A 22072-nucleotide genomic window follows, 5' to 3' on the forward strand; every position below is an offset into this window, starting at 1 on the left:
GCAAATAATGTTCGCGAACGACTTCCAGTAATAATTTGTGTAAATTTGCCCAATTTTACTCCGTGCTTGGCAAATTTATGCAAGGTAAAGTCACATGGCGAAACAATTAAAGGGGGTCTCATTTGTACAAAAACCAGAAATCATATGGTGCAATCCGCCATGTTGTCATCAAGCTGATCGACGTTTTGCAAACACACACAAAGAAATGTTCGGACTCGGCTATAGAAAGGAGGCCCCTTATCATTGAGCTTAACCTTGAAACGGACTGCACTCATTGATATGTGAGAAGTTTGCCCCTGTTAGTGGAATGTTCATGGGCAAAATTTACATTTGCAAGCGACAAAATATATTTATTTACAGGTAGCGGCAGCTGCCCAACAACAAAATATTGTGTACTCTATCTGTCAAAATCAGTGATTAGTGCAACTATGCTTTTCACTGAAAACATCAATAAAACATAAAATAAAAAACATACCATAAACTACAATATTATCTATTTACCCACTTTATTATAATGAGACTATGAGTGCAAAGGACCCATGAGTACAAACATAAAGCGTGTTCATTTAGTTAAGCGCATAATTATGCTTTGGAAATACAACCCTGTTTAACTCCATTTTCCTCTCTCTCTTTCTTATGGCGTTTCGTTTGGCGTTTGTATTTGAAACAACTGAAATTTCATCTATGACAAATACAAGCGCATTTTTTTTAAAGAAGAAGAATAAAACATTTATTTTATTTATTTTAACGCAAGAGCTGTTAGAAAATTTTTTAATAAAGATAAAACAAGTTTTAAACATATTAGTGGTAACATATAGCTTGACACAAAATTTTATGAACACAAAAAGTACAGTTGGAGGATACTGTGGAGTAAAAACCCTAAGTAGGACGCAACAAAATATAAACATTTAAACAAAAGGTAGAGATGGTCGTGAGTGGCAGCGAGTGAGGTGATTGTACAAACTAAATAACAATAAGAGGACGCGCGCGGTGGGTTTTAGAGGGAAATTCCAAGCACAAAACGAATTGATGGTAAATGAATGATTTTTCTTTTTTGGCAAATTTATGAAATAAAATGTGACGTGTGTTCTCCTTGTACTTTTGCGCGATTTTAGCTGACTATGACACCCGCACACACGGACTCGCCACTGAGACGATCCGAGGCTGCCGTTTTGAAGGAGGGCCAAAGCCACAACGTCACAATAAACGATGACGAAGAGGAGCGAAGACAGGCCCGTCGACGTACCATATTGTCCAATGCTGGTGATTCGGCATGTCTTGAGGAAAACGAGACGCTAAAGAAATGTTTGGAAATCTATAATGGCAACAAATTGAGCAAGGATAATGCTTGGTCCGTATCCCTGATTGATACTCTGTCGACCTTGCTGGACAGGCATCACAAATCGTTGAACAATTTTAAGGTAAGTGAGGTCAGGGCGTTTGCTGTTGCTGTTAGTGCTTGCATTCCTATAGGACGACAACATGAAGGGGTGGTGGTGGTTGTTGATGTTTTGTCTTAGGGTTGGTGACTGTATTTATTAGTTCGTAAATCACATTTAGCAAGCATCTGTCTAATACAGCACAATGGGCTAATAAATACCGTTTGCCTTTTATTTTGTAGGTTGCTGGTTCATCTCTGGAGGCCTCTTCAAAAGTCTACAGTCTACGTGTGGACTCAATACACACCGATGTGTTACGCATGTCGGCGGGATTGAATGCCCAAAAATTCAATGAAAAACAGTTGCGAGACGATGATGATGAGGACGATGTGGCCACTGGCGGTGAGGGGGGCAATGATCCAAACGCAAGTGCGGCGGGAGCTGATGGAGGTGCGGCCGCCGAAAAGCCAGCCCCAAAAAAACAAAAAAAGAAGCGCAATCTTGTATCAACAATCACAAAAAATAAGGATACCATTAATGCTCGCCTGGATACGGTGCCTTTGCAAGATCCCGTCTTTGGCAAACTCAATTCGATTGTGGGTTCCATCAACTCATCGAATCGCCTCATGAACAACATACTATTGACCACCGATTCCGAGCTGCGTCTAAGGACAACATTTCCCATTTGGGATGCCCAGCCACCGCCAGTGTGTGATTATACCGAAGAGGTTCCCCTGAGTACGGAAAACGAAAGTGAACTGGCGCCGTGCGATCGGCTATTTAAAATTTCCAACTTCGATGATATGGAATTACGTCCCTCACATGGAGGCTATGTCATATCCGATACGCCCATAGATGATGCAAACGATGACAAAGATGAAACACAGCCGCGGCGTATGAGCCTTGGGTCGGATTGTGAGGATGGACCACCGGGTTGTTCGGATGGTGGCGGCGGTGGTGATGATATCCACAGTTTTGCACCATTTCACAATGCCAATGAAATGGGCATGGCTTTCGATATAAATGCTGAATGTGAACCGATGCCTGCCTTAAGTGAAAATGTTCCCATAATGGATGTCAACTATGAAGAGTTAGATGATGATTTAACCATTGGTGAGTATGGCAACATAAATTTAGTAATGTGTCCAACTATGACCACTTACCATGATTGCTTATAGCATAATTCTGAGTGTGTCTATCACATAATGGTAGAGCGAAAGTTTTTCGCCTTTATCATTGAGGTTTTATGTTTGTGAATGTGAATGCTTTGAAAAGAGACATGCTTGAACTTTGGACTTTACTGAAAGCCCCAAGTTAAAATTAATTGCTTAGCAACGTGTTTCCATTGTATGTATGTATGAAGGTAGGCTTGTCAAAAGCAGATCTAGCGGCAATGTCTTACAAGAAAAAATAATTGTTGCAATTGAAATCTGAAATTATGGGGTGTTGTTGTTGTTGTTTTTGTATTAGTGTTTTGTACACTAAGCCAGTAGCCCGTGCCGATGAAGGACTGCTCAATCTGGTACTTATAACCATGGCTGTCAAGGGATTGATTGGATATTTTTGATTTTTTGAAGAAAAACTTTCAAGAACCTCCGAGGGACTAAAAGATCTTAAACGGATAGAAAACAAATGTTGCCAGCATTGTTGTTGTAGCAGTTGTTCTATTTTTAGTCTGCTTGATTCTGTTGAGCTTCAAGACCTAGGAATTCTGCGACAAAGATGGTTTTCTTCCACAGGGATCTGGGTCTGAGTCGAGTGGGTCTGGCTGGGCAGTTAAACAGGTGACGTGTATCGTGTGGTCCTTGGTTACAATCGAGACATACATCGTACGCGTCGGCATCAATCCTTTCTGAACTACAGTGACCTTCAATATTAAGCTACGAATATGGTTGTAAGAAAATGTGATTAGAGTATTTTTTCTTAAAAAACCACTACCATTCAAAGATTTGGTCAATGTCAAAATTATGCTAATAATGATGGTCCTCTTCATTGCGGATGTTTACGGATGCAGTTCGTTACCGCAAAGTTTGGCGAGAATAGCAGATGCTGAAGACTTTTTACTCGCCCGGCACGGGATAGCATTGCGTACCACACAGGCTGGAACGTTGAGGTTCGATCTGTGTGGTGTTCATTGCTGTTACGAGAAGCTCAGCCGCGAGTTATAGGCAACGACAGTCGTGGACAACTCATCGGGCGGCACCGGCTCTTGAACAAATACAGAGTGCCAATGATGTTCGATATGACAAGGCGGGTTATTGGCGCCTTTAAATAGCCAATGGCCACCATGTTTCCTCGACGACCGACCCTTTGGACTGGAACGAGCTTGCTCATCTACAGCAGTATGACGAGGATCGCCTCGATTTTCCGGAGAGCGGGTTTGATGAAATTTGCGGGCCTGATGTTGTCGCGACATAGACTCGTTTGCTCAATGTAATTGGGCTATCCCAATTTTTTTGGGCTTTTACTTCTGTCAAGTATAACACAATCCAGGTTTGGTAGTTCTTACCGACCGTGATCATTGTCCTTTTGGGTGAACTTTAATACTATCATGATTTTGCTGGACTGGAAATTGAACTTCAAATCCAACATTTTGGAAAGGGCAAGAAAGGCAAATCTTGTCCTATACACCTGCTAAAGAGCCATTGGCAAAAGTTGGGGGTTAAGACCGCGTCTCATGCATTGGGTTGACACTGCAGTTGTTAGACCTTTAATGGTATATGGTGTCTGATGCACGGAATTTAATGCTACATTTTATACCTCTGGACATTTTGGCTACCCGAATTGCAGCGACCACTGCCGTGAGGTTAAGGGAGTTTTCTCATTGGTCATGTAGCGGCTACGGATACTGTGTTATCCTTGATACAATATCCGATGTGCCAGGCTGTGTAAATTACAAACTACCTGAGCCGCTTTTTGATAAAAAGTACTGTTCCACTATTCCTAATAGAACCGATTGGAACTACGATATCCCCTTGTTACATAAGTAACATAGATTCCTATACGGGTGGTCCCAAACTAAAGGACCAGGTGGGTCTTGGGGTGTATTCTAAAGATCTAGAACTGGTCATATCGAAAAGGTTACACGGCCACTGCATTGTGTATCAAGCGGAGATCCGTGCAATTATGGAAATGGTGGCATGGCTAATATATAATAATGTCATTACGTCAAAAATATGTGTCCTCAGACAGCCAGACAGCCATTAAATACCTGGAGAACGTATTTCTGAACAGAAAAACCGCTCTCGACTGTCGCAGATCTCTCAACGAGATGGCTGAATAGTTAAAAATTCACCTGTTCTGGGTTCCGGACCACAGAGATATCCCAGGAAATTGTAAAGTGGATGAGCTTGCGAGACTAGGAACTACCCTACACATTCCAGGGATACTGGAATCTGTGGGTATGCCTCTAGCGACATGTAAGCTAAGTTTTCAGGACCAGGCCCGAAGGATAACGAATGATAGATGGTCACAAATAGAGGGCTGTGAGCATTCCAAAACTATGTGGCCTAATATGGGTTTGAAGAGGTCTACCGCTTTGCTGTCATTGGCTAGAACAGACGTCTCAGTCATTGTGTCCGTCATGATAGGTCACTGTCTAATTTGAAAACATTCTGACTGAGGGTTTTGCTGGCAACCGAAGCTGTGAAGACATCGAAGAAGAAGAGACTATAGAACACCTTCTGTGTGTGTGTCCCGTACTAGCAGTTAGAAGGAATTCCACATTAGGTTCTCATTTCTTTGAGAACCTGTCTGATTTAGCGGAGGTGAACATTCCCAAGTTATTGGGTCTATTAAAGCGATCTGGATGGTTCGACGGTAAGGCTTTCTTCCCTCTTGCTGCGCTAAGGAGATTTGGAGTACTGATTGAGCCCTGTTTCAAAACAAAAGCGTGCTATACACAATACTCAATAGTCATTGGGTATGTAGGACATCTTAATCAATTTGACAAAAGTGCTGATGAAGTTACATGGCGTAACCGAAATCATGATACATGATGCTAGCCTGTCAAAGTGTTTTGAATAACAATACACACTTGCTCAGCTCATATAATTTCTTTGTTATGCCATTCTTTGAATAGAAAGCATTGAATATGATCTCGAGCCAGAAGATGTTCGAAAAATCACGAAAAGATTTTAAAGATCATAATAAAAGATTGCAAACAGACTTACAAAATGAACCGGCCCGTCGCTGTATTGTAGGTCAATGCGGCCTTCGCAAAAAAACTCATTTTTTTATACCCACCACCATAGGATGGGGGTAAACTAATCTAGTCATTCCGTTTGTAACACCTGGAAATATTGATCTAGGACCCCATAAATTATATATATTCTTGATCGTCTCGAAATTCTGATTCGAACTAGCCATGTCCATCCGTCCGTCCGTCTGTCGAAATCATGATAGCGGTCGAACGCATAAAGCTATCCGCTTGAAAATTTGCTCAGATACTTTATATTGATGTCGGTCATTAGGGATTGCAAATGGGCCATATCGGTTCAGACTTGGATATAGCTTCTATATAAACCGATCTCCCGATTTGACTTCCTGAGCACCTGGAATCTGCAATTTTTGTCCGATTTGGCTGAAATTTTGGACATAGTGTTCTGTTATGACTTCCAACAACAATGCCAAGTACGGCCTAAATCGGTGGATAACCTGATGTAGCGTCCATATGAACCCATTTATCGATTTGAATTCTTGAGCCCATGGAAGCCACAATTTTTGTCCGATTTGGCTGAAATTTTGCACATAGTGTTCTGTTGTGGCTTCCAACTACTGTGCCAAGTACGGTTAAAATCGGTCAAGAACCTGATATAGCTCCCATATAAAACGGTATCCCGATTTGACTCCTGAGGCCCTGGAAGCCTCAATTTACATCCGATTTATCTGAAAGTTTGCACATAGTGTTCTGTTATGATTTCCAACTACTGTTCAAACGGTTCAAATCGGTCAAGAACATGATATGGGAGCCGATCACCCGATTTGACTTCTTGAGCACCTGGAAGCCGTAATTTTTGTCCAATGTGGCTGAAATTTTACACATAGTGTTCTGTTTTGACTCTCAACAACTGTGCCAAGTAGGGTCTAATTCGGTCTATAACCAGAAATAGCTCCCATATTTTAGCAGAATCCATGGTGTTGGGTTCCCAAGATTCGGCCCGGCCGATCTTAGCACGCTTTTACTTGTTTTTAATTTCACTTGTTTTTTTAAATTTTTTTTTAATTTTTATTTTTTTAGTTTATATGTTTTTTTAATTTTTATGTTTTTATGTTTATATTTTTAATTTTTATGTTTATATTTATATATATTTTTAATTTTTATGTTTCTATTTATATATATTTTTAATTTTTATATATATAATTTTTTTAATTTTAAAATGTTTTATTTAATTTTTATATGTTTTTTATATATTTTTTTTTTAATTTTTATTTATTTATTTTAATTTTTATATATTATTTTTAGTTTATATATATATATATGTATATATTTTAATTTTTTATTTTTTTCTATCCTCTTTCTACTTTTTAAATTTTTTAAATTTTTTTATATTTTTTATTTATTTTTTTTTTATTTTTAAAAATTTTTTAAAATGTTCTTATTTTTTTCTAATTTTATTTTTTTTATATTTTTTTTATATTTTTTTTATATTTTTTTTATTTTTTTTTATTTATTTTTTTTATTTATTTTTTTTTATTTATTTTTTTAATTTTTTTTATTTTTTTAATTTTTTTTATTTTTTTTTAATTTTGTTTATTTTTTAATTTTTTTATTTTGTTTGTATTTTATTGTTTGTTTTTTATTTTTTTATATTTTTATATATATTTTATAGTATTTTTAATTTGTTTTTTCGGTTTTTATTTTTTAATTCTTTTTTACTTTTTTTATTTTTTTTATTCTGATTTTTAATTTTTTTCGTCGTTTTTTTTATTTTTTATATAGTTTTTTTTTATTTTTTTATTTTTATATATATATATTTTATTTTTCCTTATATTTATTTTATAATTTTTTTGTTTTTTATTTATTTTTATTATTTTTTTTAAACTTCCGATTTCTTTTTTATTGGTAAATTTTTTTGTTTATTAACAATTATTTGTATTTTTAATAATTATTTGTATTTTTATTAATTTTTTTATTTTTATTACTATTTTTATTTTTATTACTATTTTTATTTTTATTACTATTTTTATTTTTATTACTTTTTTTATTTTTTATTTTCATTATAGTTTTTTATTTATTTTTATTACATTGTATTTTTATAGTTATTATTATTTTTATTATTATTTTTTATTTGTATCATTATTTTTTTATTTTTATTTATTTGCGAATGTAATGGGATAGCTTTCCATTAGGAATGGCATTATTAAGATACTTTGAAACTTAAATATTATCTAAGATTTTCATCCAAGTGGTCCTCTGACGATCTGTCTTCTCAAGTATAGCCCTTTGTTGAATTGTAAACCCTGCTCCTTTGTTTGTTTTTGGCATCGTTTCAACTATTCCCGCAGCAAGATTTCTGTAAAATTTTAAGAGGATAGTTCTGCCGTAATTACTATCATTTTTGTTTGTTTTTTAATCCTTAACATACTGCAACAAAATTTTAATATTTTCTTTTTTCTCTCTTTTTTTTGCAGAGGAACGCAACGCGATACATAACTGCCGTGGTCTACGCAAACAACCTGTACTTATCGAAGATTTGCGCCCCGTAGATGCAAGTTCAAAACTAGAATACTCTTATCGTCCTCTCGATAAGATCTCACAATTTTGGGCAGGTCCCTCACATTGGAAATTTAAAAGGGCTCGTCCTAGAAGTACGCTTGCTGGTCAACAGCATCATATCACAGAAGATGGGGCGGCGGCACGTAATCAAAACCCCAAGTCGCGGCGTAACCGGCAGGCTATCGAAAAGAAAAAGTCAAAACAATTAAATTTTGGTGAATTTCACGATGAGCTTTTTGTAAAAATGGACGATAGCTATAAGAGTCGCAAGGTGAATATGCAAAAGAAATGGGATCAGCGAAAACTTAAACTGCCAATGGATTTACGTTTGGATCCCCTGAGATTTTCCTATTATACGCTGGCTCCTGGCCTGCCCGTATTTGTGCAGCAAGACGAACAAGAAACCCTTAATGCATCGGCTGAGGCAACATTGACGCCGAATAATGAAGTGGGACCTGCAGATGAAGGACATTTCAATGACTGTGCCGATGATATGCCCTTTAGTGATCCCATGGGTGGGAATGATGGCGTTGGGGGTGCCGACATGGCAAATGTATCACATAGTAGTGCAGGCCTCAATGCCGAAAATAACCCGCAAGCTGCTGATGGCGCTAATGCCAACGACGATGACAATAGAGAGAATTTAAATGAGACCGTCTTGGAGATAGCCACCGAGTACGAGGGCGCTCCCTCTCAGGTAACCAAGATCATAGTGCCGTTTGCCAAGCGCGCCAAGGTGATTGATATGAAAAATCTCAAGCGTAGCTGTACAGTATTATTGCAAAAACAATTCAAACAACCAGTGAGGGACGAAGAAATACCCAGCCATCCCATACCCAAACAGGAACAATATCAGTCCGGTGTGGGTAGCTTCCATGAGATCTATGACCATCTACCTGAAATATTGCCCAAGGCCATGGCCGAATCATTGTCCACCTCCATAGCGTTCTACTCCGTACTGCACTTAGCCAATGAGTTCGATTTGCGGCTGATACCCGAAGAAGACCTCAAAGATTTCAAAATACGCAAAGTGACGGGATAGCTGCATGATACTACATCATATTTTACATTTTATTATAAATATGTCGTTAATCAATGTTTCTCCTTAACTAATAATAATAATACAGAGTTTATTTGTTTAGTATTTTAACTATACATACAAAATAGGTTAAAACAAAAATAACAAAATATATATAAAATTAAAAACAAAAACAAACATAGAGATAAAAAACTACCTTTAACACAAAAATATATACATATTAAGGTTTTCATTTTCCTACTACTACTACTACTCTTTGTGTAGTTTCCCAACCTCTTCTAACTTTCCCCCTTTAACTTGCCCTTTCTATGTGTACGTGTATAATGATAAATCATATGCAATCTCTTCTCCCCTCTGTCCCCTGTTACGTTTTAAATAGAGAAGAATAAAACAAACAACAAAAAAATATATATATTTTTTAAATTTAAACTTTAAAACGGTGGAATTTTTCTTTTTTGTGTTTAATTTTGTTTTTTCAATTTGCCACAATATAAAAATAGCAAAAAAAAAAAACGAAAAAAAATAGTTTAATATTTATATTCCACTTTAAAATGACTTCTTTTTCCTCATAATATTTAAATGTTTGTAAACGAGAAAGTAAAATTTCGTTTAGTTTGTAAATTAAATCGCCTTTCCTTATGTTTTCTTTTCATCCCATTTTCCCATTCATTTGAAATCCTTTTTTAGTTACCCCTTATTTTTACAAACCCATGAACAACAAGAACCTTTTTTTCTTTTTTTTTTGTAATAACCCAGGTTTTTTTTACACAGCATATTTCTAATATTTTTTGTGTGTGTATATGATTTTTACAAAGAAAAATTGTGGTTTATATTTTTTTAAAAACAAATAAACAAAAAACAATTTAGAAAATTTTTGAAAAACAAGTTACAAATTTCTTTAAGGGTATAAAGCAATAGGGTGACTAGGATTTTGTCTCCCCCGCCTGACTAGCATTTACATACTTATTTATTTATTGGGTCGTTATTACTAGGGTTCGGTGGTATATGCCAACATAACATTCCCTCATTACTGGGGAATAGTTGAGGGTTTTCGTATTGACACAGCGGACCCTTAAAAATCCTCATAATCTTTGCATTGACATACGATTTCTTCTTTTTTTTGTATTTTGTGTAAGGCATTTTTTTCAATTGTATTTCAAAGTGCTGTGTCTCTTGTGAATATTTGATTTCGTTTTTGTGTGGCAAAAGTTTTTCACGATTACCTTTTAAGGGATTTTTTGGGTTACAAATGGAGTGAGATATGTCGTCTTACTGAAATTTCCATTGAAAATGATATTTCCCAAATCTTAGGAAGAAATTATTTATGTACATACTACATGGCCACATTTGTGTCTAAACATATGATTGTATGTATATGTGTGGGAGTAGGTGTTTGCCTGCACACATGTATGCATGCAAATGAGAATTTTCAAAGAAACGAATGTACATTTGAATTTACGTTGTATGGCCCCCAAATACGCATCTGAGTGTTGATTATGTGTGTGTGTGTAACTGCTCGCATTTTCAATTCCTATTCAAAGACAACTACCGCAAAAAAAGTGAAGAAAACGATTGCACTTGATAATATGCGCCGCCATCATATCGCATACCTTAAAGCATGCAAATGAATTTCCTTCGATGATCGAAGGAGGTTTTGTAAGAAAAGTTATCCTTTGGTAATTTAACGATAAACCCTTTCCCAAGGAAAACGGTGGTTTGTACTCTTTCCCAAGCGAAAGGGTAGGTTTAGTACCGTTTCCCAAGGGAAAGGATAGTTTTAGTACCCTTTTCCAAGGGTACCCTTTTATTAACCTTTCCCAAGGGAACGGGTAGTTTTTGGTTTTATTGCCCTTTCTCAAAGGAAAGGCTATTTTTAGCACCATTTCCCAAGAGAAAGGGTTTAGTACTCTTTTCCAAGGGAAAGGGTAGATTTAGTACCCTATTCTAAGGGAAAGGGTAGCTTTAGTACCCTTTTCCAAGGGAAAGGGTAGTTTTAGTACCATTTTCCAAGGGAAAGGGTAGTTTTAGTACCCTTTTCCGAGGGAAAGGATAGTTTTAGTACTTTTTTCCAAGAGAAGGGTTAATTTTAGTAACCTTTTACAAGAGAAGGTTGGTTTTAGAACGCTTTTCCAAGGCAAAGGATAGTTTAAGTGCGCTTTTCCAAGGCAAAGGATAGCTTAAGTACGTAAGTAAGGGAAGTTTAAGTACCCATTTCCAAGGAAAAAGGTAGTTTTAGTACCATTTCCCAAGGAAAAGGGTAGTTTTAGTACCATTTTCCAAGGAAAAGAGTAGTTTTATTACCCTTTCCAAAAAAAGGGTACTTTTAGTACCCTTTCCCAAGCAAAAGGGTAGTTTTTGTACCCTTTTCCAAGGGAAAGGGTAGTTTTAGTACCCTTTTCCGAGGGAAAGAATATTTTTAGTTTTCTTTTCCAAGGGAAGGGTTAATTTTAGTACCCTTTTGCAAGAGAAAGGTTGGTTTTAGAACCCTTTTCCAATGCAAAGGATAGTTTAAGTACGCTTTTCAAAGGGAAGAGTTAATTTTAGTACGCTTTTGCAAGAGAAGGGTTGGTTTTAGAACCCTTTTTCAAGGCAAAGGATAGCTTAAGTACGTAAGTAAGGGAAGTTTAAGTACCCATTTCCAAGGAAAAAGGTAGTTTTAGTACCATTTCCCAAGGAAAAGGGTAGTTTTAGTACCATTTTCCAAGGAAAAGAGTAGTTTTATTACCCTTTCCAAAAAAAGGGTACTTTTAGTACCCTTTCCCAAGCAAAAGGGTAGTTTTTGTACCCTTTTCCAAGGGAAAGGATAGTTTTAGTACTCTTTCCCAAGGGAAAGGCTAGTTTTAATACCATTTTCCGAGGAAAAGGATAGTTTTAGTACTCTTTTCCAAGGGAAGGGTTAATTTTAGTACGATTTTGCAAGAGAAAGGTTGGTTTTAGAACCCTTTTCCAAGGCAAAGGATAGCTTAAGTACGTTTTGCCAAGGTTAAGGGAAGTTTAAGTACCCATTTCCAAGGAAAAGGGTAGTTTTAGTACCATTTCCCAATGAAAAGGGTAGTTTTAGTACCATTTTCCAAGGAAAAGAGTAGTTTTAGTACCCTTTCTAAAAAAGGGTACTTTTAGTACCCTTTCCCAAGGAAAAGGGTAGTTTTTGTGCCCTTTCTCAAGGAAAAGGGTAGTTTTTGTACACTTTCCCAAGCAAAAGGGTAATTTTAGTACCCTTTTCCAATGGTAGTTGTAGTACCCTTTTCCAAGGAAAATGGTGGTTTTGGTAACTTTCTCTAAGGGAAAGGAGAGTTTTAGTACCCTTTTTCAAGGGAAAGGGTAGTTTTAGTACCCTTTGCCAAGGAAAAGGCTAGTTTGAGTACCCTTTCCTAAGGAAAAGGGTAGTTTTAGTACCCTTTTCCAAGGGAAAGGGTAGTTTTTGTACCATTTTCCAAGGGAAAGGGTAGTTTTAGTACCCTTTTCTAAAGGAAAGGGTAGTTTTGGTACCCTTTTCCAAAGGGTACCAAACTATCCATTTCCCCTTTTTCAGGGGAAATGGATAGTTTGAGTAACCTTTTCCAAAGAAAAGTGTAGTTTTGGTACCCTTTCCCAAGGGAGAGGGCCAGATTGCGCCGAAGAGTTGATGCATACGCCTTATCAGCGTTTCGTCTCCGGTCTTAAACAGTTCAGCCTGCAACCCATCGGTTTCTGATGCATTATTGTTTTTGAGTTGGATTGATGCTACGTGTACCTCGTTCTGACTAGATTAGGTTAGGTTGAAAAGAGGGTGCAGATATTAATCCGCCCCATGCTACTATGGACATATACCTAAGTCAGTAATCGGTTTGTTGTGCGCTCTACAAACTATAAAGTAACCTCTAAAAAGAAAATTTTAAGTTAGGAATTCCGTGCTATTTACAAAATCCTTAATTGTTTTCAATACCACTCCCCTAAGTTGGTTCATGTCTGGTGCCGGTATCTGTTAGATGCGAAAGCCGGGCAATGACAAAGGACAAAGATGGACGTTTTGATTAGGTGGTACACATTCCACACAATCATCATGAATTGGTTCTGCTGTATACTTATAGCCACCATCATCGAATACCAGCAGCTGGGCCCGTCATAGGATAACTGCGAGCACCACAAAGGCTGAAACTTCGAGGTTCGTTCGGTGTGATGCTCATCGCTGTCACGAGAAGTTTAGCTGCGAGATAACGGCCGCGTCCACAGGTTGCGGATAGTGGAATGCTCCAATGGGCACCCTGTTCCCGCGGCGAACTGTCCATCGGGCCGGAACGAGCTTGCCCACCTACAGAAGCTTGACGGGGATCGCCACTTCTACATGAAAATACGGCTACAACCACCAACAGCTGGGAAAAGTTTTCTTTCTATATGCTCAGCACACTATGTGTATCAGCTACCAGATTTCCTTCTTTGCCTCTGCAGGAGGATGTGCCTGTACCAAAGTCATCTGTTTGATGTTTAACTTTCGGACTTCCGTCTGGCTCCTGATCATCTCGATTCGCTCCAACTCATGTCTTTCAATTTCCGTCTTCTTCTTACGAAAGAGACATTTTTCTCTTCGCTTATCTCCCGATACCTCTCCTTTATCTAGCGTTCACATTCTTGGCTTCAGTAGTTTTTTTTGGCACTCCTGGTTTTGCCAAGGATTCCTAGGGGGAGGCTTTTGGTGCCCAAGTACGGATGTTGGGACTTTTTCTATGGAGTGGGCATGGTTTGCCATTGCATTGCTATACTATCGGGACAGGCAGTGCTTTCTTCAAGCAATTGGGTCAGTCGAGTGGAGTATGCCGATGTCCAGCTTCCGTAGAGTGTCAGATCGTACGTTTCTCGACTTTACTAAGACGAGTGCGAACCTGTGCTGCAACAAGGTAATGATCCGAATTGATGTTTCTCCTCGGATCGATCATACATTTAAAACGCTGATTGAATGCCTACCATCTATCGCAAAATAATCTTTTTTGATCGGGTGACATCGATGTGGCCATGTGAATCCTTCGATGTAGGAATCTGGTGCTGCTAACTATCACTTCAATATGGGAATTTTGTTCCTGCAGGCTTAAATTTCCGACTGTTTGGCCAAGGATATTTTCTTCCCTATTTTCGCATTAAAATCTTCCAGAACGATTTAAATATCATGGGCAGGACAGCGGGCATATTCTTTTTCTAGGCGTTCGTAAAAGTCAAAACAAAAGACTTAATGCAAAATTTCAGCCAAATCGGATAATAATCCCCGGCACGGAATAACTAACAGGCAGGAAACTTAAGCTCCGATTTGTGTGGTGTTCAATGTTATCACGAGAAGCTTAGCTGCGAGCTACCGGGCGCGTCCACAGGTTGGGGATAGTGGAATGATCCATACGGAGTAGCAGCATTTGCAGTTGCGAACAAGCAGAGGTATCAAGCGAAAAGTATCCGTAAAAGTCCGGGCGGCAGCGGGTCTTGCATAAATACTGACAACCTATGATGCTCGATATGACAAGGCGAGTTATTGGCGCCTTTAAATAACATTAAATAACGATCATGCGGCGATTGGTCCTTCGGACCGGAACGAGTTTGCTCACCTATAGGAGCTAGACGAGGATTGCCACCTCCACATAAAGACATGTGGCTACAACAACAACATAATTGCACACTCTAGACGCTCAAGAAGCCAAGATGCGAGATCAGTTTACGTGGAAGCTATATAAGTTTATAAACCGATTTGGACCATTCTTGGCAAAGTTGTTGGAAGTCAATACAAAATACTTCATGTCAAATTTCAACAAAATCGGATAATTATTGCAGCAGGAAGTTCTTACTCTCCCAAACTTGTCAATTTCACATTCCTCAAACTTGACTCAAAGTTATTATCGATTAAGTGTCTATCCTTAAAGTAACAAATCAAACTGTCCCCAAAATGCACATTTATAGAAAAATGGCTATCCTCAAACTTATCCCCGAACCTATTCACTTTTCCCCAAACTTCAACCTCTCTCTTATGATACTCAATTCGCATATATACCTTATGGTGTTTGCTGGCCGAAGTTTCACCAAGTCACTCATCAAACTGTCCCCAAAATGCTCATTTATAAAAAAATGTCTATCCCCAAACTTATCCACTTATCGCCGAACTTATTCTCCCCTAAACTTAAACTACGCTCTTATGATATTCAATTCGCATACAAACCTTATGGCAGATGTGTTTGCTGGCCGAAGTTTCACCAAGTCACCAATCAAAATGTCCCCAAAATGCTCATTTAAAAAAATATGTCTATCCTCAAACTCCAAGCACTACCTTATCATACTAACCTCGCACGTAAACCTTATGGAAATTGTGCACGTTACCCGAAGTTTCACCAAGAGTTTCTACTCTACTTTATTTTTAAATGTTTGCACTTTTAACAAACACCTTAAAATACCAACCCCGAGTTTGAATGGGTTTGTGTCAGTTGCTTGTACACACACACACACATATATATATACAAATATATTCATTCATGTGTAGTATTGTCATGATGATACGCTTGTGTTTGAATGAATGCAGAATTTTGGTTAAACAACAACATGCGTTTAAGTTGCTTTGTTGTTTGTTTGAATTACAGAGAGCTTTGTTGTTGAAAAATTCAAGACAATGGATAATAGGGTGTGATGATAAAATATTGAGAGAAGGTATGATATGATATGAGATTAATAAAATAATTTTTCAATCTATAACTTCAAGCAGCTTCCACACAAATCTACAGGAAAAATATTTAATCCACATTTAAAAAAGTTCCTCGAGAGTTCACAGTCACGTTATGGCTTCTAAACTTACTGTGGGAACACATCATAATGGCAAATGTTGTTGATTTCATAATTGCATGTGGGGTAAAGCTCCAATAGGTCAGCAAGATCGACCCGGCCCGAAGGACCAATCGCTGCGGGAACATTGTGACCAATGGTTATTCAAAGGCGCCAATAATTCGCCTCATCATATCAAGCATCATAGGCAATCAGTATTCAAGGAAGAGCCGGTGCCGCCAGACCTCAAACTGAAACTCTCAACTCGATACAGCTGATTGTCCGCGACTGCACACAGAAAAAACTTTCTGCAAAAAAAGTCCAACAACTTTATTTGTATGAGTTGATCCTCAAAAATCCTCTGCAGTTACCGCTACTCCTAAGCAGCATCCCTCCAACGTCACCTTTGAACGCGCCCAGTAGCTCTCAGCTCAGCTTCTCATGATAACGATGATCACCACACAAATCGGAGCACAAAGTTTCAATCCGTAAGGTGATCATAGTTTCCAGTGGCGGGAATAATTGGAAATATGATCCACGGTGGAGGATATGTGAGCGATGGTAGAGGTTTAGTCAAATGTAACGCGCTTTCCAAATATCATTTAGGGGACAGTCATCCGAGTTTTCATGCTACTTCTCCCATCGGACGCCTTCCCCGGTGGTGGATAGGGCAAAGCTCTTCAGATATGATAGCTACCGCAGAAAAAAAAGATACCCAAACCTATACGAGGGGACAGTGCAATAGGGTCGGCAGTGAATGGGCCTAAGGAATGGCCCACGGTGTCGCTCGCAGAGTTACCATCAAAAAAACCCGTCCTAGCCCCAACACTAGGTACCGATGTGATGGCCCAATCCGCCGTCCATCTAAACACAAGATTACAGAAACATCAGCAAGAAATAATGGAACTGATAACCGCCCGATAACGACTTATGGATTCAGAACAGGATTATGAATTCAACATGGAACGTCAGAGACTTTACGAAGTTCAGAACGAGACGTCAAAGTACCACCTGGACGTCCTTGGCTTAAGTAAAGTCGAGCATTCTATTAAGGAACAGGGACAAACATCTCACATATCAATGAGTGCTTTCCGATACAAGTTTAAGCTTCGTGATAAGGGACTTCCTTTTAATAGCCGAGTCCGAACGGCGTTCCACAGTACGACACCTCTTTGCTGAAAAGTGTTTACAACAAGTAAAACACAATAAGTAAAAGCATGCTAAGTTCGGCCGAAACTAATCTTATGTACCCTTCACCATAGATAGCATTTATCAAGTTCTTTGCCCGGTATCTTTTTATTGCCTATAAAAAGGATAATGGATAAGAATGGCTTCGCTATTGGAGCTATATCAGGCAGCTATATTCAAATACAGATGCTGAAAAGCCCCACATAAGTCACTGTGTCAAATTTCAGTGAAATTGGATAATAAATACGTTTTTTTATGGGGCCAAGACCTTAAATCGAGAGATCGGACTATGTGGCAGCTATATCCAAATCTGGACCGATCAGGGCCGTCTTCAAGAAGGATATCGAGGGGTCTAATACAACTCACTATCCTAAATTTCAGCAAAATCGGACAAGAAATGCGCCTTTTATGGGCCCAAGACCTTAAATCGAGATACCGGTCTATATGGCAGCTATATACAAATCTCGACCGATCTGGGCCGTCTTCAAGAAGAATGTCGAGGGGCCTAACACAACTCACTATCCTAAATTTCAGCCAAATCGGACAAGAAATGCGCCTTTTATGTGCCCAAGACCTTAAGTCGTGTGATCGGCAGCTATATCCAAATCTGGACTGATCTGGGCCACATTGAAAAAGCTGTAGAAGGGCCTAACACAACTCACTGCCACAAATTTCAGCGAAATCGGACAATAAATGTGGGTTTTATGGGCATTAAGGTCTTATGCCGGCATCGGGGGTATACTAATTTCGTCATTCTGTTTGTAACTCCTCGAAATATTCGACTAAGACCCCATCAAGAATACATTATTCTTGGTCGTCATGACATTTTAAGTCGATCTAGCCATGTCCGACCGTCTGTCTGTTTTTTTTTTATTATTTTATACCCTCCACCATAGGATGGGGGGTATACTAATTTCGTCATTCTGTTTGTAACTACTCGAAATATTCGTCTGAGACCCCATAAAGTATATATATTCTTGATCGTCGCGACATTTTATGTCGATCTAGCCATGTCCGTCCCACTGTCCGTCCGTCCGTCCGTCCGTCTGTCTGTCGAAAGCACGCTAACTTCCGAAGGAGTAAAGCTAGCCGCTTGAAATTTTGCACAAATACTTTTTATCAGTGTAGGTCGGTTGGTATTGCAAATGGGCCATATCGGTCCATGTTTTGATATAGCTGCCATATAAACCGATCTTGGGTCTTGACTTCTTGAGCCTCTAGTGGGCGCAATTCTCATCCGATTTGACTGAAATTTTGCACATAGTGTTTTAGTATCACTTCTAACAACTGTGCTAAGTATGGTTCAAATCGGTCCATAACTTGATATAGCTGTCATATAAACCGATCTTAGTCTTGACTTCTTGAGCCTCTAGAGGGCGCAATTCTCATCCAATTTGACTGAAATTTTGCACATAGTGTTTTAGTATCACTTCTAACAACTGTGCTAAGTATGGTTCAAATCGGTCCATAACTTGATATAGCTGTCATATAAACCGATCTGGGATCTTGACCTCTTGAGCCTCTGGAGGTCGCAATTATTATCCGATTTGCCTGAAATTTTGTTCAACGGATCCTCTCATGACCATCACCATACGTGTTTATTATGGTCTGAATCGGTCGATAGCCCGATACAGCTCCCATATAAATCGATCTCTCTATTTTACTTCTTGAGCCCCCAAAGGGCGCAATTCTTATTCGAATTGGCTGACATTTTACACAGGTCTCCAACATATAATTTAATAGTGGTCTAAACCGGATCATATCTTGATATCGCTCTAATAGCAGAGCAAATCTTTTCTTATATCATTTTTTGCCTAAGAAGAGATGTTGGGAAAAGAACTCGACAAATGCGCTCCATGGTGGAGGGTATAAAAGATTCGGCCCGGCCGTACTTAGCGCGCTTTTACCTGTTTTTTTAATTATTACCAAATAAGGGAGATTCTATGATGTTTCTTATATTTCCACCCTAATATCTTTCTTTGTATGTATTTACATATGACATATGTATGTAAATAAAACATTATTTCTGAAGTGTTAAGAAAAAGTTAAATGCAGTCATTTAAACTCAAATACAAAAGTTAAATATCAAAAGTTGCTATCCCTGTTAAACAGTCGGGAAAAATCAACAAGAGAACGATAGGTAGAAGACACAAGGTAATGAGTTTCCTAAAAGAGTTCATAAAGTAATTAAATGATAAAGTTTTATTTGGGATCATATGTGATATGTGATGATTGTGTATGGAGATACTAAGGTATAACAAATATAAACTTGTGTGACATTAAAAACATGGAGCTTTCTGAATGTGGTGAAATTATTTTTCTATTTTGGGCGTCATACATTATCAATCTATTAAATATTTTAATTAAATGATTAAGATTCATTTTTAAAGTCATACAAATATCTGTTTTTATGCTTCTTTTAATTTGGTTATTGGATTTCTTTGGTCAGCTGAAACCAATATTTTTGTTTAAAAAGTCATATAAGTGTTTGAAAATGAATCAATTTGAAAGTATTTTTATTGCAGAATTCCTACTGTCCCCATCTACTGTAAAAAATTGCACAAAATATTAGCTATAAAATAGTCATATAAGAATTTCAATATATATAAATTTGAAAGTAATTTTATGGCAGAATTCCTACTGTCCCAATCTACCATAAAAATTGCATATAAGCATATTTAGTGGAAATAATTTTGAAGTTAAATTCCCTTTAAGTAAAAATTCAAAGTTGTCAAAATCAAATTTCTGCCCAAGTACTTGGTCGTGATTCTTGACCAGAAATTATGTTGGAGAAAAAAAGTCGAAGAAAGGGTTAAAAGGGGTCTGAATGTGCTCTTTTCCTGTCGCAGCTTGACAGAAAGAAAATGGGGCCTAATGCAGGTGTGACTCAAAGCTCTCGACATTTGTGCCCAGCGCAGGATTATCAAGAAGGCACAGTGTACAGCGACAGTTCTTAGCTCAGATAGAATGAACTGGTCCTTTTCGCCAGAAGCAGGAAGCTGGGTGTTTTTAAGGGGTCTGTCCTGAATGGGGTTCCGCTCTCTTGGGCGTGATTCTTGATCAGAAACTAAGTTGAAGGAACTTTCAAGAAAGTCTCAAAAAGGTACTGTTATTTTAAGGGGTCTGTCCTGAATGCCAAAGAGAGCGGTAGCTCACTCTTTGGCGTGATTCTTGACCACATTCTTGTGTGGTTGTGTTACGCGACTGATTGTATACCAGAGGAGTCCCCATTTGTTGATGGCTTGTAAGACTTTTTCCTCATTAGGGATCTCTGAGTTGAGGACACCCCGCCCTTCCCGGGACCATCTGTTTAAACGGATGTGTCTAAATTTAATGGGAACACTGGAGCAGGAGCCGTCATTGAATTCCTTGGAATCAGGCTTTCTTATAGACCTTTGGATGGGTGATGGCGGAGGTTTTCGCGATACTGATGGCAATGGAGACGATGTTGCTGCGCTAGTGGCGGGTCGATCAGACCGTCACGATATACTTGCATAGTCAGGCAGCGCTGAATGCTCTGGCGTTGGGCCGCGTGAGATCAAAACTATTTTGGAGATGCTAAGAGCTTCTTCGAACCATGGGAGAGGCTAACAGGCTTTGCTGGGTCCCAGGCCATAAAGGTGTAGTCGGGAATGAAGAGGCAATCGAGCTGGTCAGGAATAAATAGCTGATTGCCGCAGATCTTGCTATGGAATCAGTGAGACCTTCACTGTGCAAGCTTCTCGGTAGAGTGTAAGCCTTCAACGATGACTGCGCGACCAAAACGTGGTGTGGCGGGAAAAGAAGCTGCAGACGAACTGACCAGGAACGGATCGCAGATTGCTGCAGATCTTGCTGTGGAATCAGTGAGACCTCCACTGTGCGAGTTTTTTGGTAAAGTGGTTGCCTTCTATGATCCGTGCGTTAAGAAAGCGTGTGCTAGTGCTGTATGTTATAGCGTGTCAAAGGCTCTGTGGTAAATTATTTCGCAAAACAAGATATCGCTTATGCTGGGGCTGAGAAAGCATGACTTAGGACTGCTAATTGAAGTACTGATTGGTCATTGCAACGTAGGGCTTTTTGATGTCGTGCTGAGCGCAGGGAGAGGCAGATTTTTGCAGGATGTGTGATGACGAGGAGGAGATGGAGACATTCGAACACCGGATAATGGGTGAACATCTCTTTCAGAGCCTGGATTCTCTACAGGTTCTTAGCTCTCTTGTTCTTCGTGAGTTCTGTAGAGGCCTGAGTTGGCTGCCTGGATCATACTCTCGACAGTGAGTGTGATCAAAAAAAAAAACCTTTTAATTTCGTTTTCCTGTCCTTATTGCTGACTTGCATCGTTCTGTGGTGTATGTTTACCTATTGGGTTGCCCAAAAAGTAATTGCGGATTTTTTAAAAGAAAGTAAATGCATTTTTAATAAAACTTAGAATGAACTTTAATCAAGTATACTTTTTTTACACTTTTTTTCTAAAGCAAGCTAAAAGTAACAGCTGATAACTGGCAGAAGAAAGAATGAAATTCCAGAGTCACAAGCTGTGAAAAAATTTGTCAACGCCGACTATATGAAAAATACGCAATTACTTTTTGGGCAACCCAATATTTTTTCTCCCTCTTCTTCTCTTTTAGGGTGAACACAATGGATCTAAGGTCACCGAGTGAAGCGGCTAGTAACCGAGGTTGTAAGTCGCGTGCCCTCCAAACTAATTTAACTTCAGTGAAATACGGCAATACATGTGCGCTCTTAGGCGCAGGCCACCGAGGCGCAGAGGTTAGCATATCAGCCTATGACACCGAAGGCCTGGGTTAAAATCCCGGCGTAAACATAAAAAAGCGGTCGTTATGATTGAGCTTAAACTTTAATCGAACTGTACTCATTGATATGAGAGAAGTATCCCCTGTTCCTTATTGAAATGTTCATGGGAAATTTAGTGATATTTAGTAGTCTATGGGGCAAAGACCATAGATCAGGAGATAGGTATTGAAAGCTATATGCAAATAT

General features: G+C 38.6%; 1 protein-coding gene across 1 annotated transcript; it reads left to right on the forward strand.

Moving 5' to 3' along the window:
- The first annotated feature begins 693 nt into the window (after nucleotides 1-693).
- LOC106081393 (condensin complex subunit 2) lies at nucleotides 694-9313 on the forward strand. Its single transcript, XM_013243306.2, has 4 exons — nucleotides 694-1032; nucleotides 1116-1421; nucleotides 1622-2492; nucleotides 8013-9313. Exons 1-4 carry the CDS (start codon nucleotides 1030-1032, stop codon nucleotides 9137-9139), a joined length of 2307 nt encoding a protein of 768 aa, XP_013098760.1. The 5' UTR covers nucleotides 694-1029; the 3' UTR covers nucleotides 9140-9313.
- Nucleotides 9314-22072: the final 12759 nt, after the last annotated feature.

This window comes from Stomoxys calcitrans, chromosome 3 (genome assembly GCF_963082655.1).
Source record: "Stomoxys calcitrans chromosome 3, idStoCalc2.1, whole genome shotgun sequence".
Classification (NCBI taxonomy): domain Eukaryota; kingdom Metazoa; phylum Arthropoda; class Insecta; order Diptera; family Muscidae; genus Stomoxys; species Stomoxys calcitrans.

Excerpts from the sequence above, each read along its gene's own strand:
- LOC106081393 (XM_013243306.2), top strand. Across the intron at positions 1,422-1,621 it reads AATCGTTGAACAATTTTAAG|GTTGCTGGTTCATCTCTGGA; the intron begins GTAAGTGAGGTC and ends TTTATTTTGTAG. Across the intron at positions 2,493-8,012 it reads AGATGATGATTTAACCATTG|AGGAACGCAACGCGATACAT; the intron begins GTGAGTATGGCA and ends TTTTTTTTGCAG.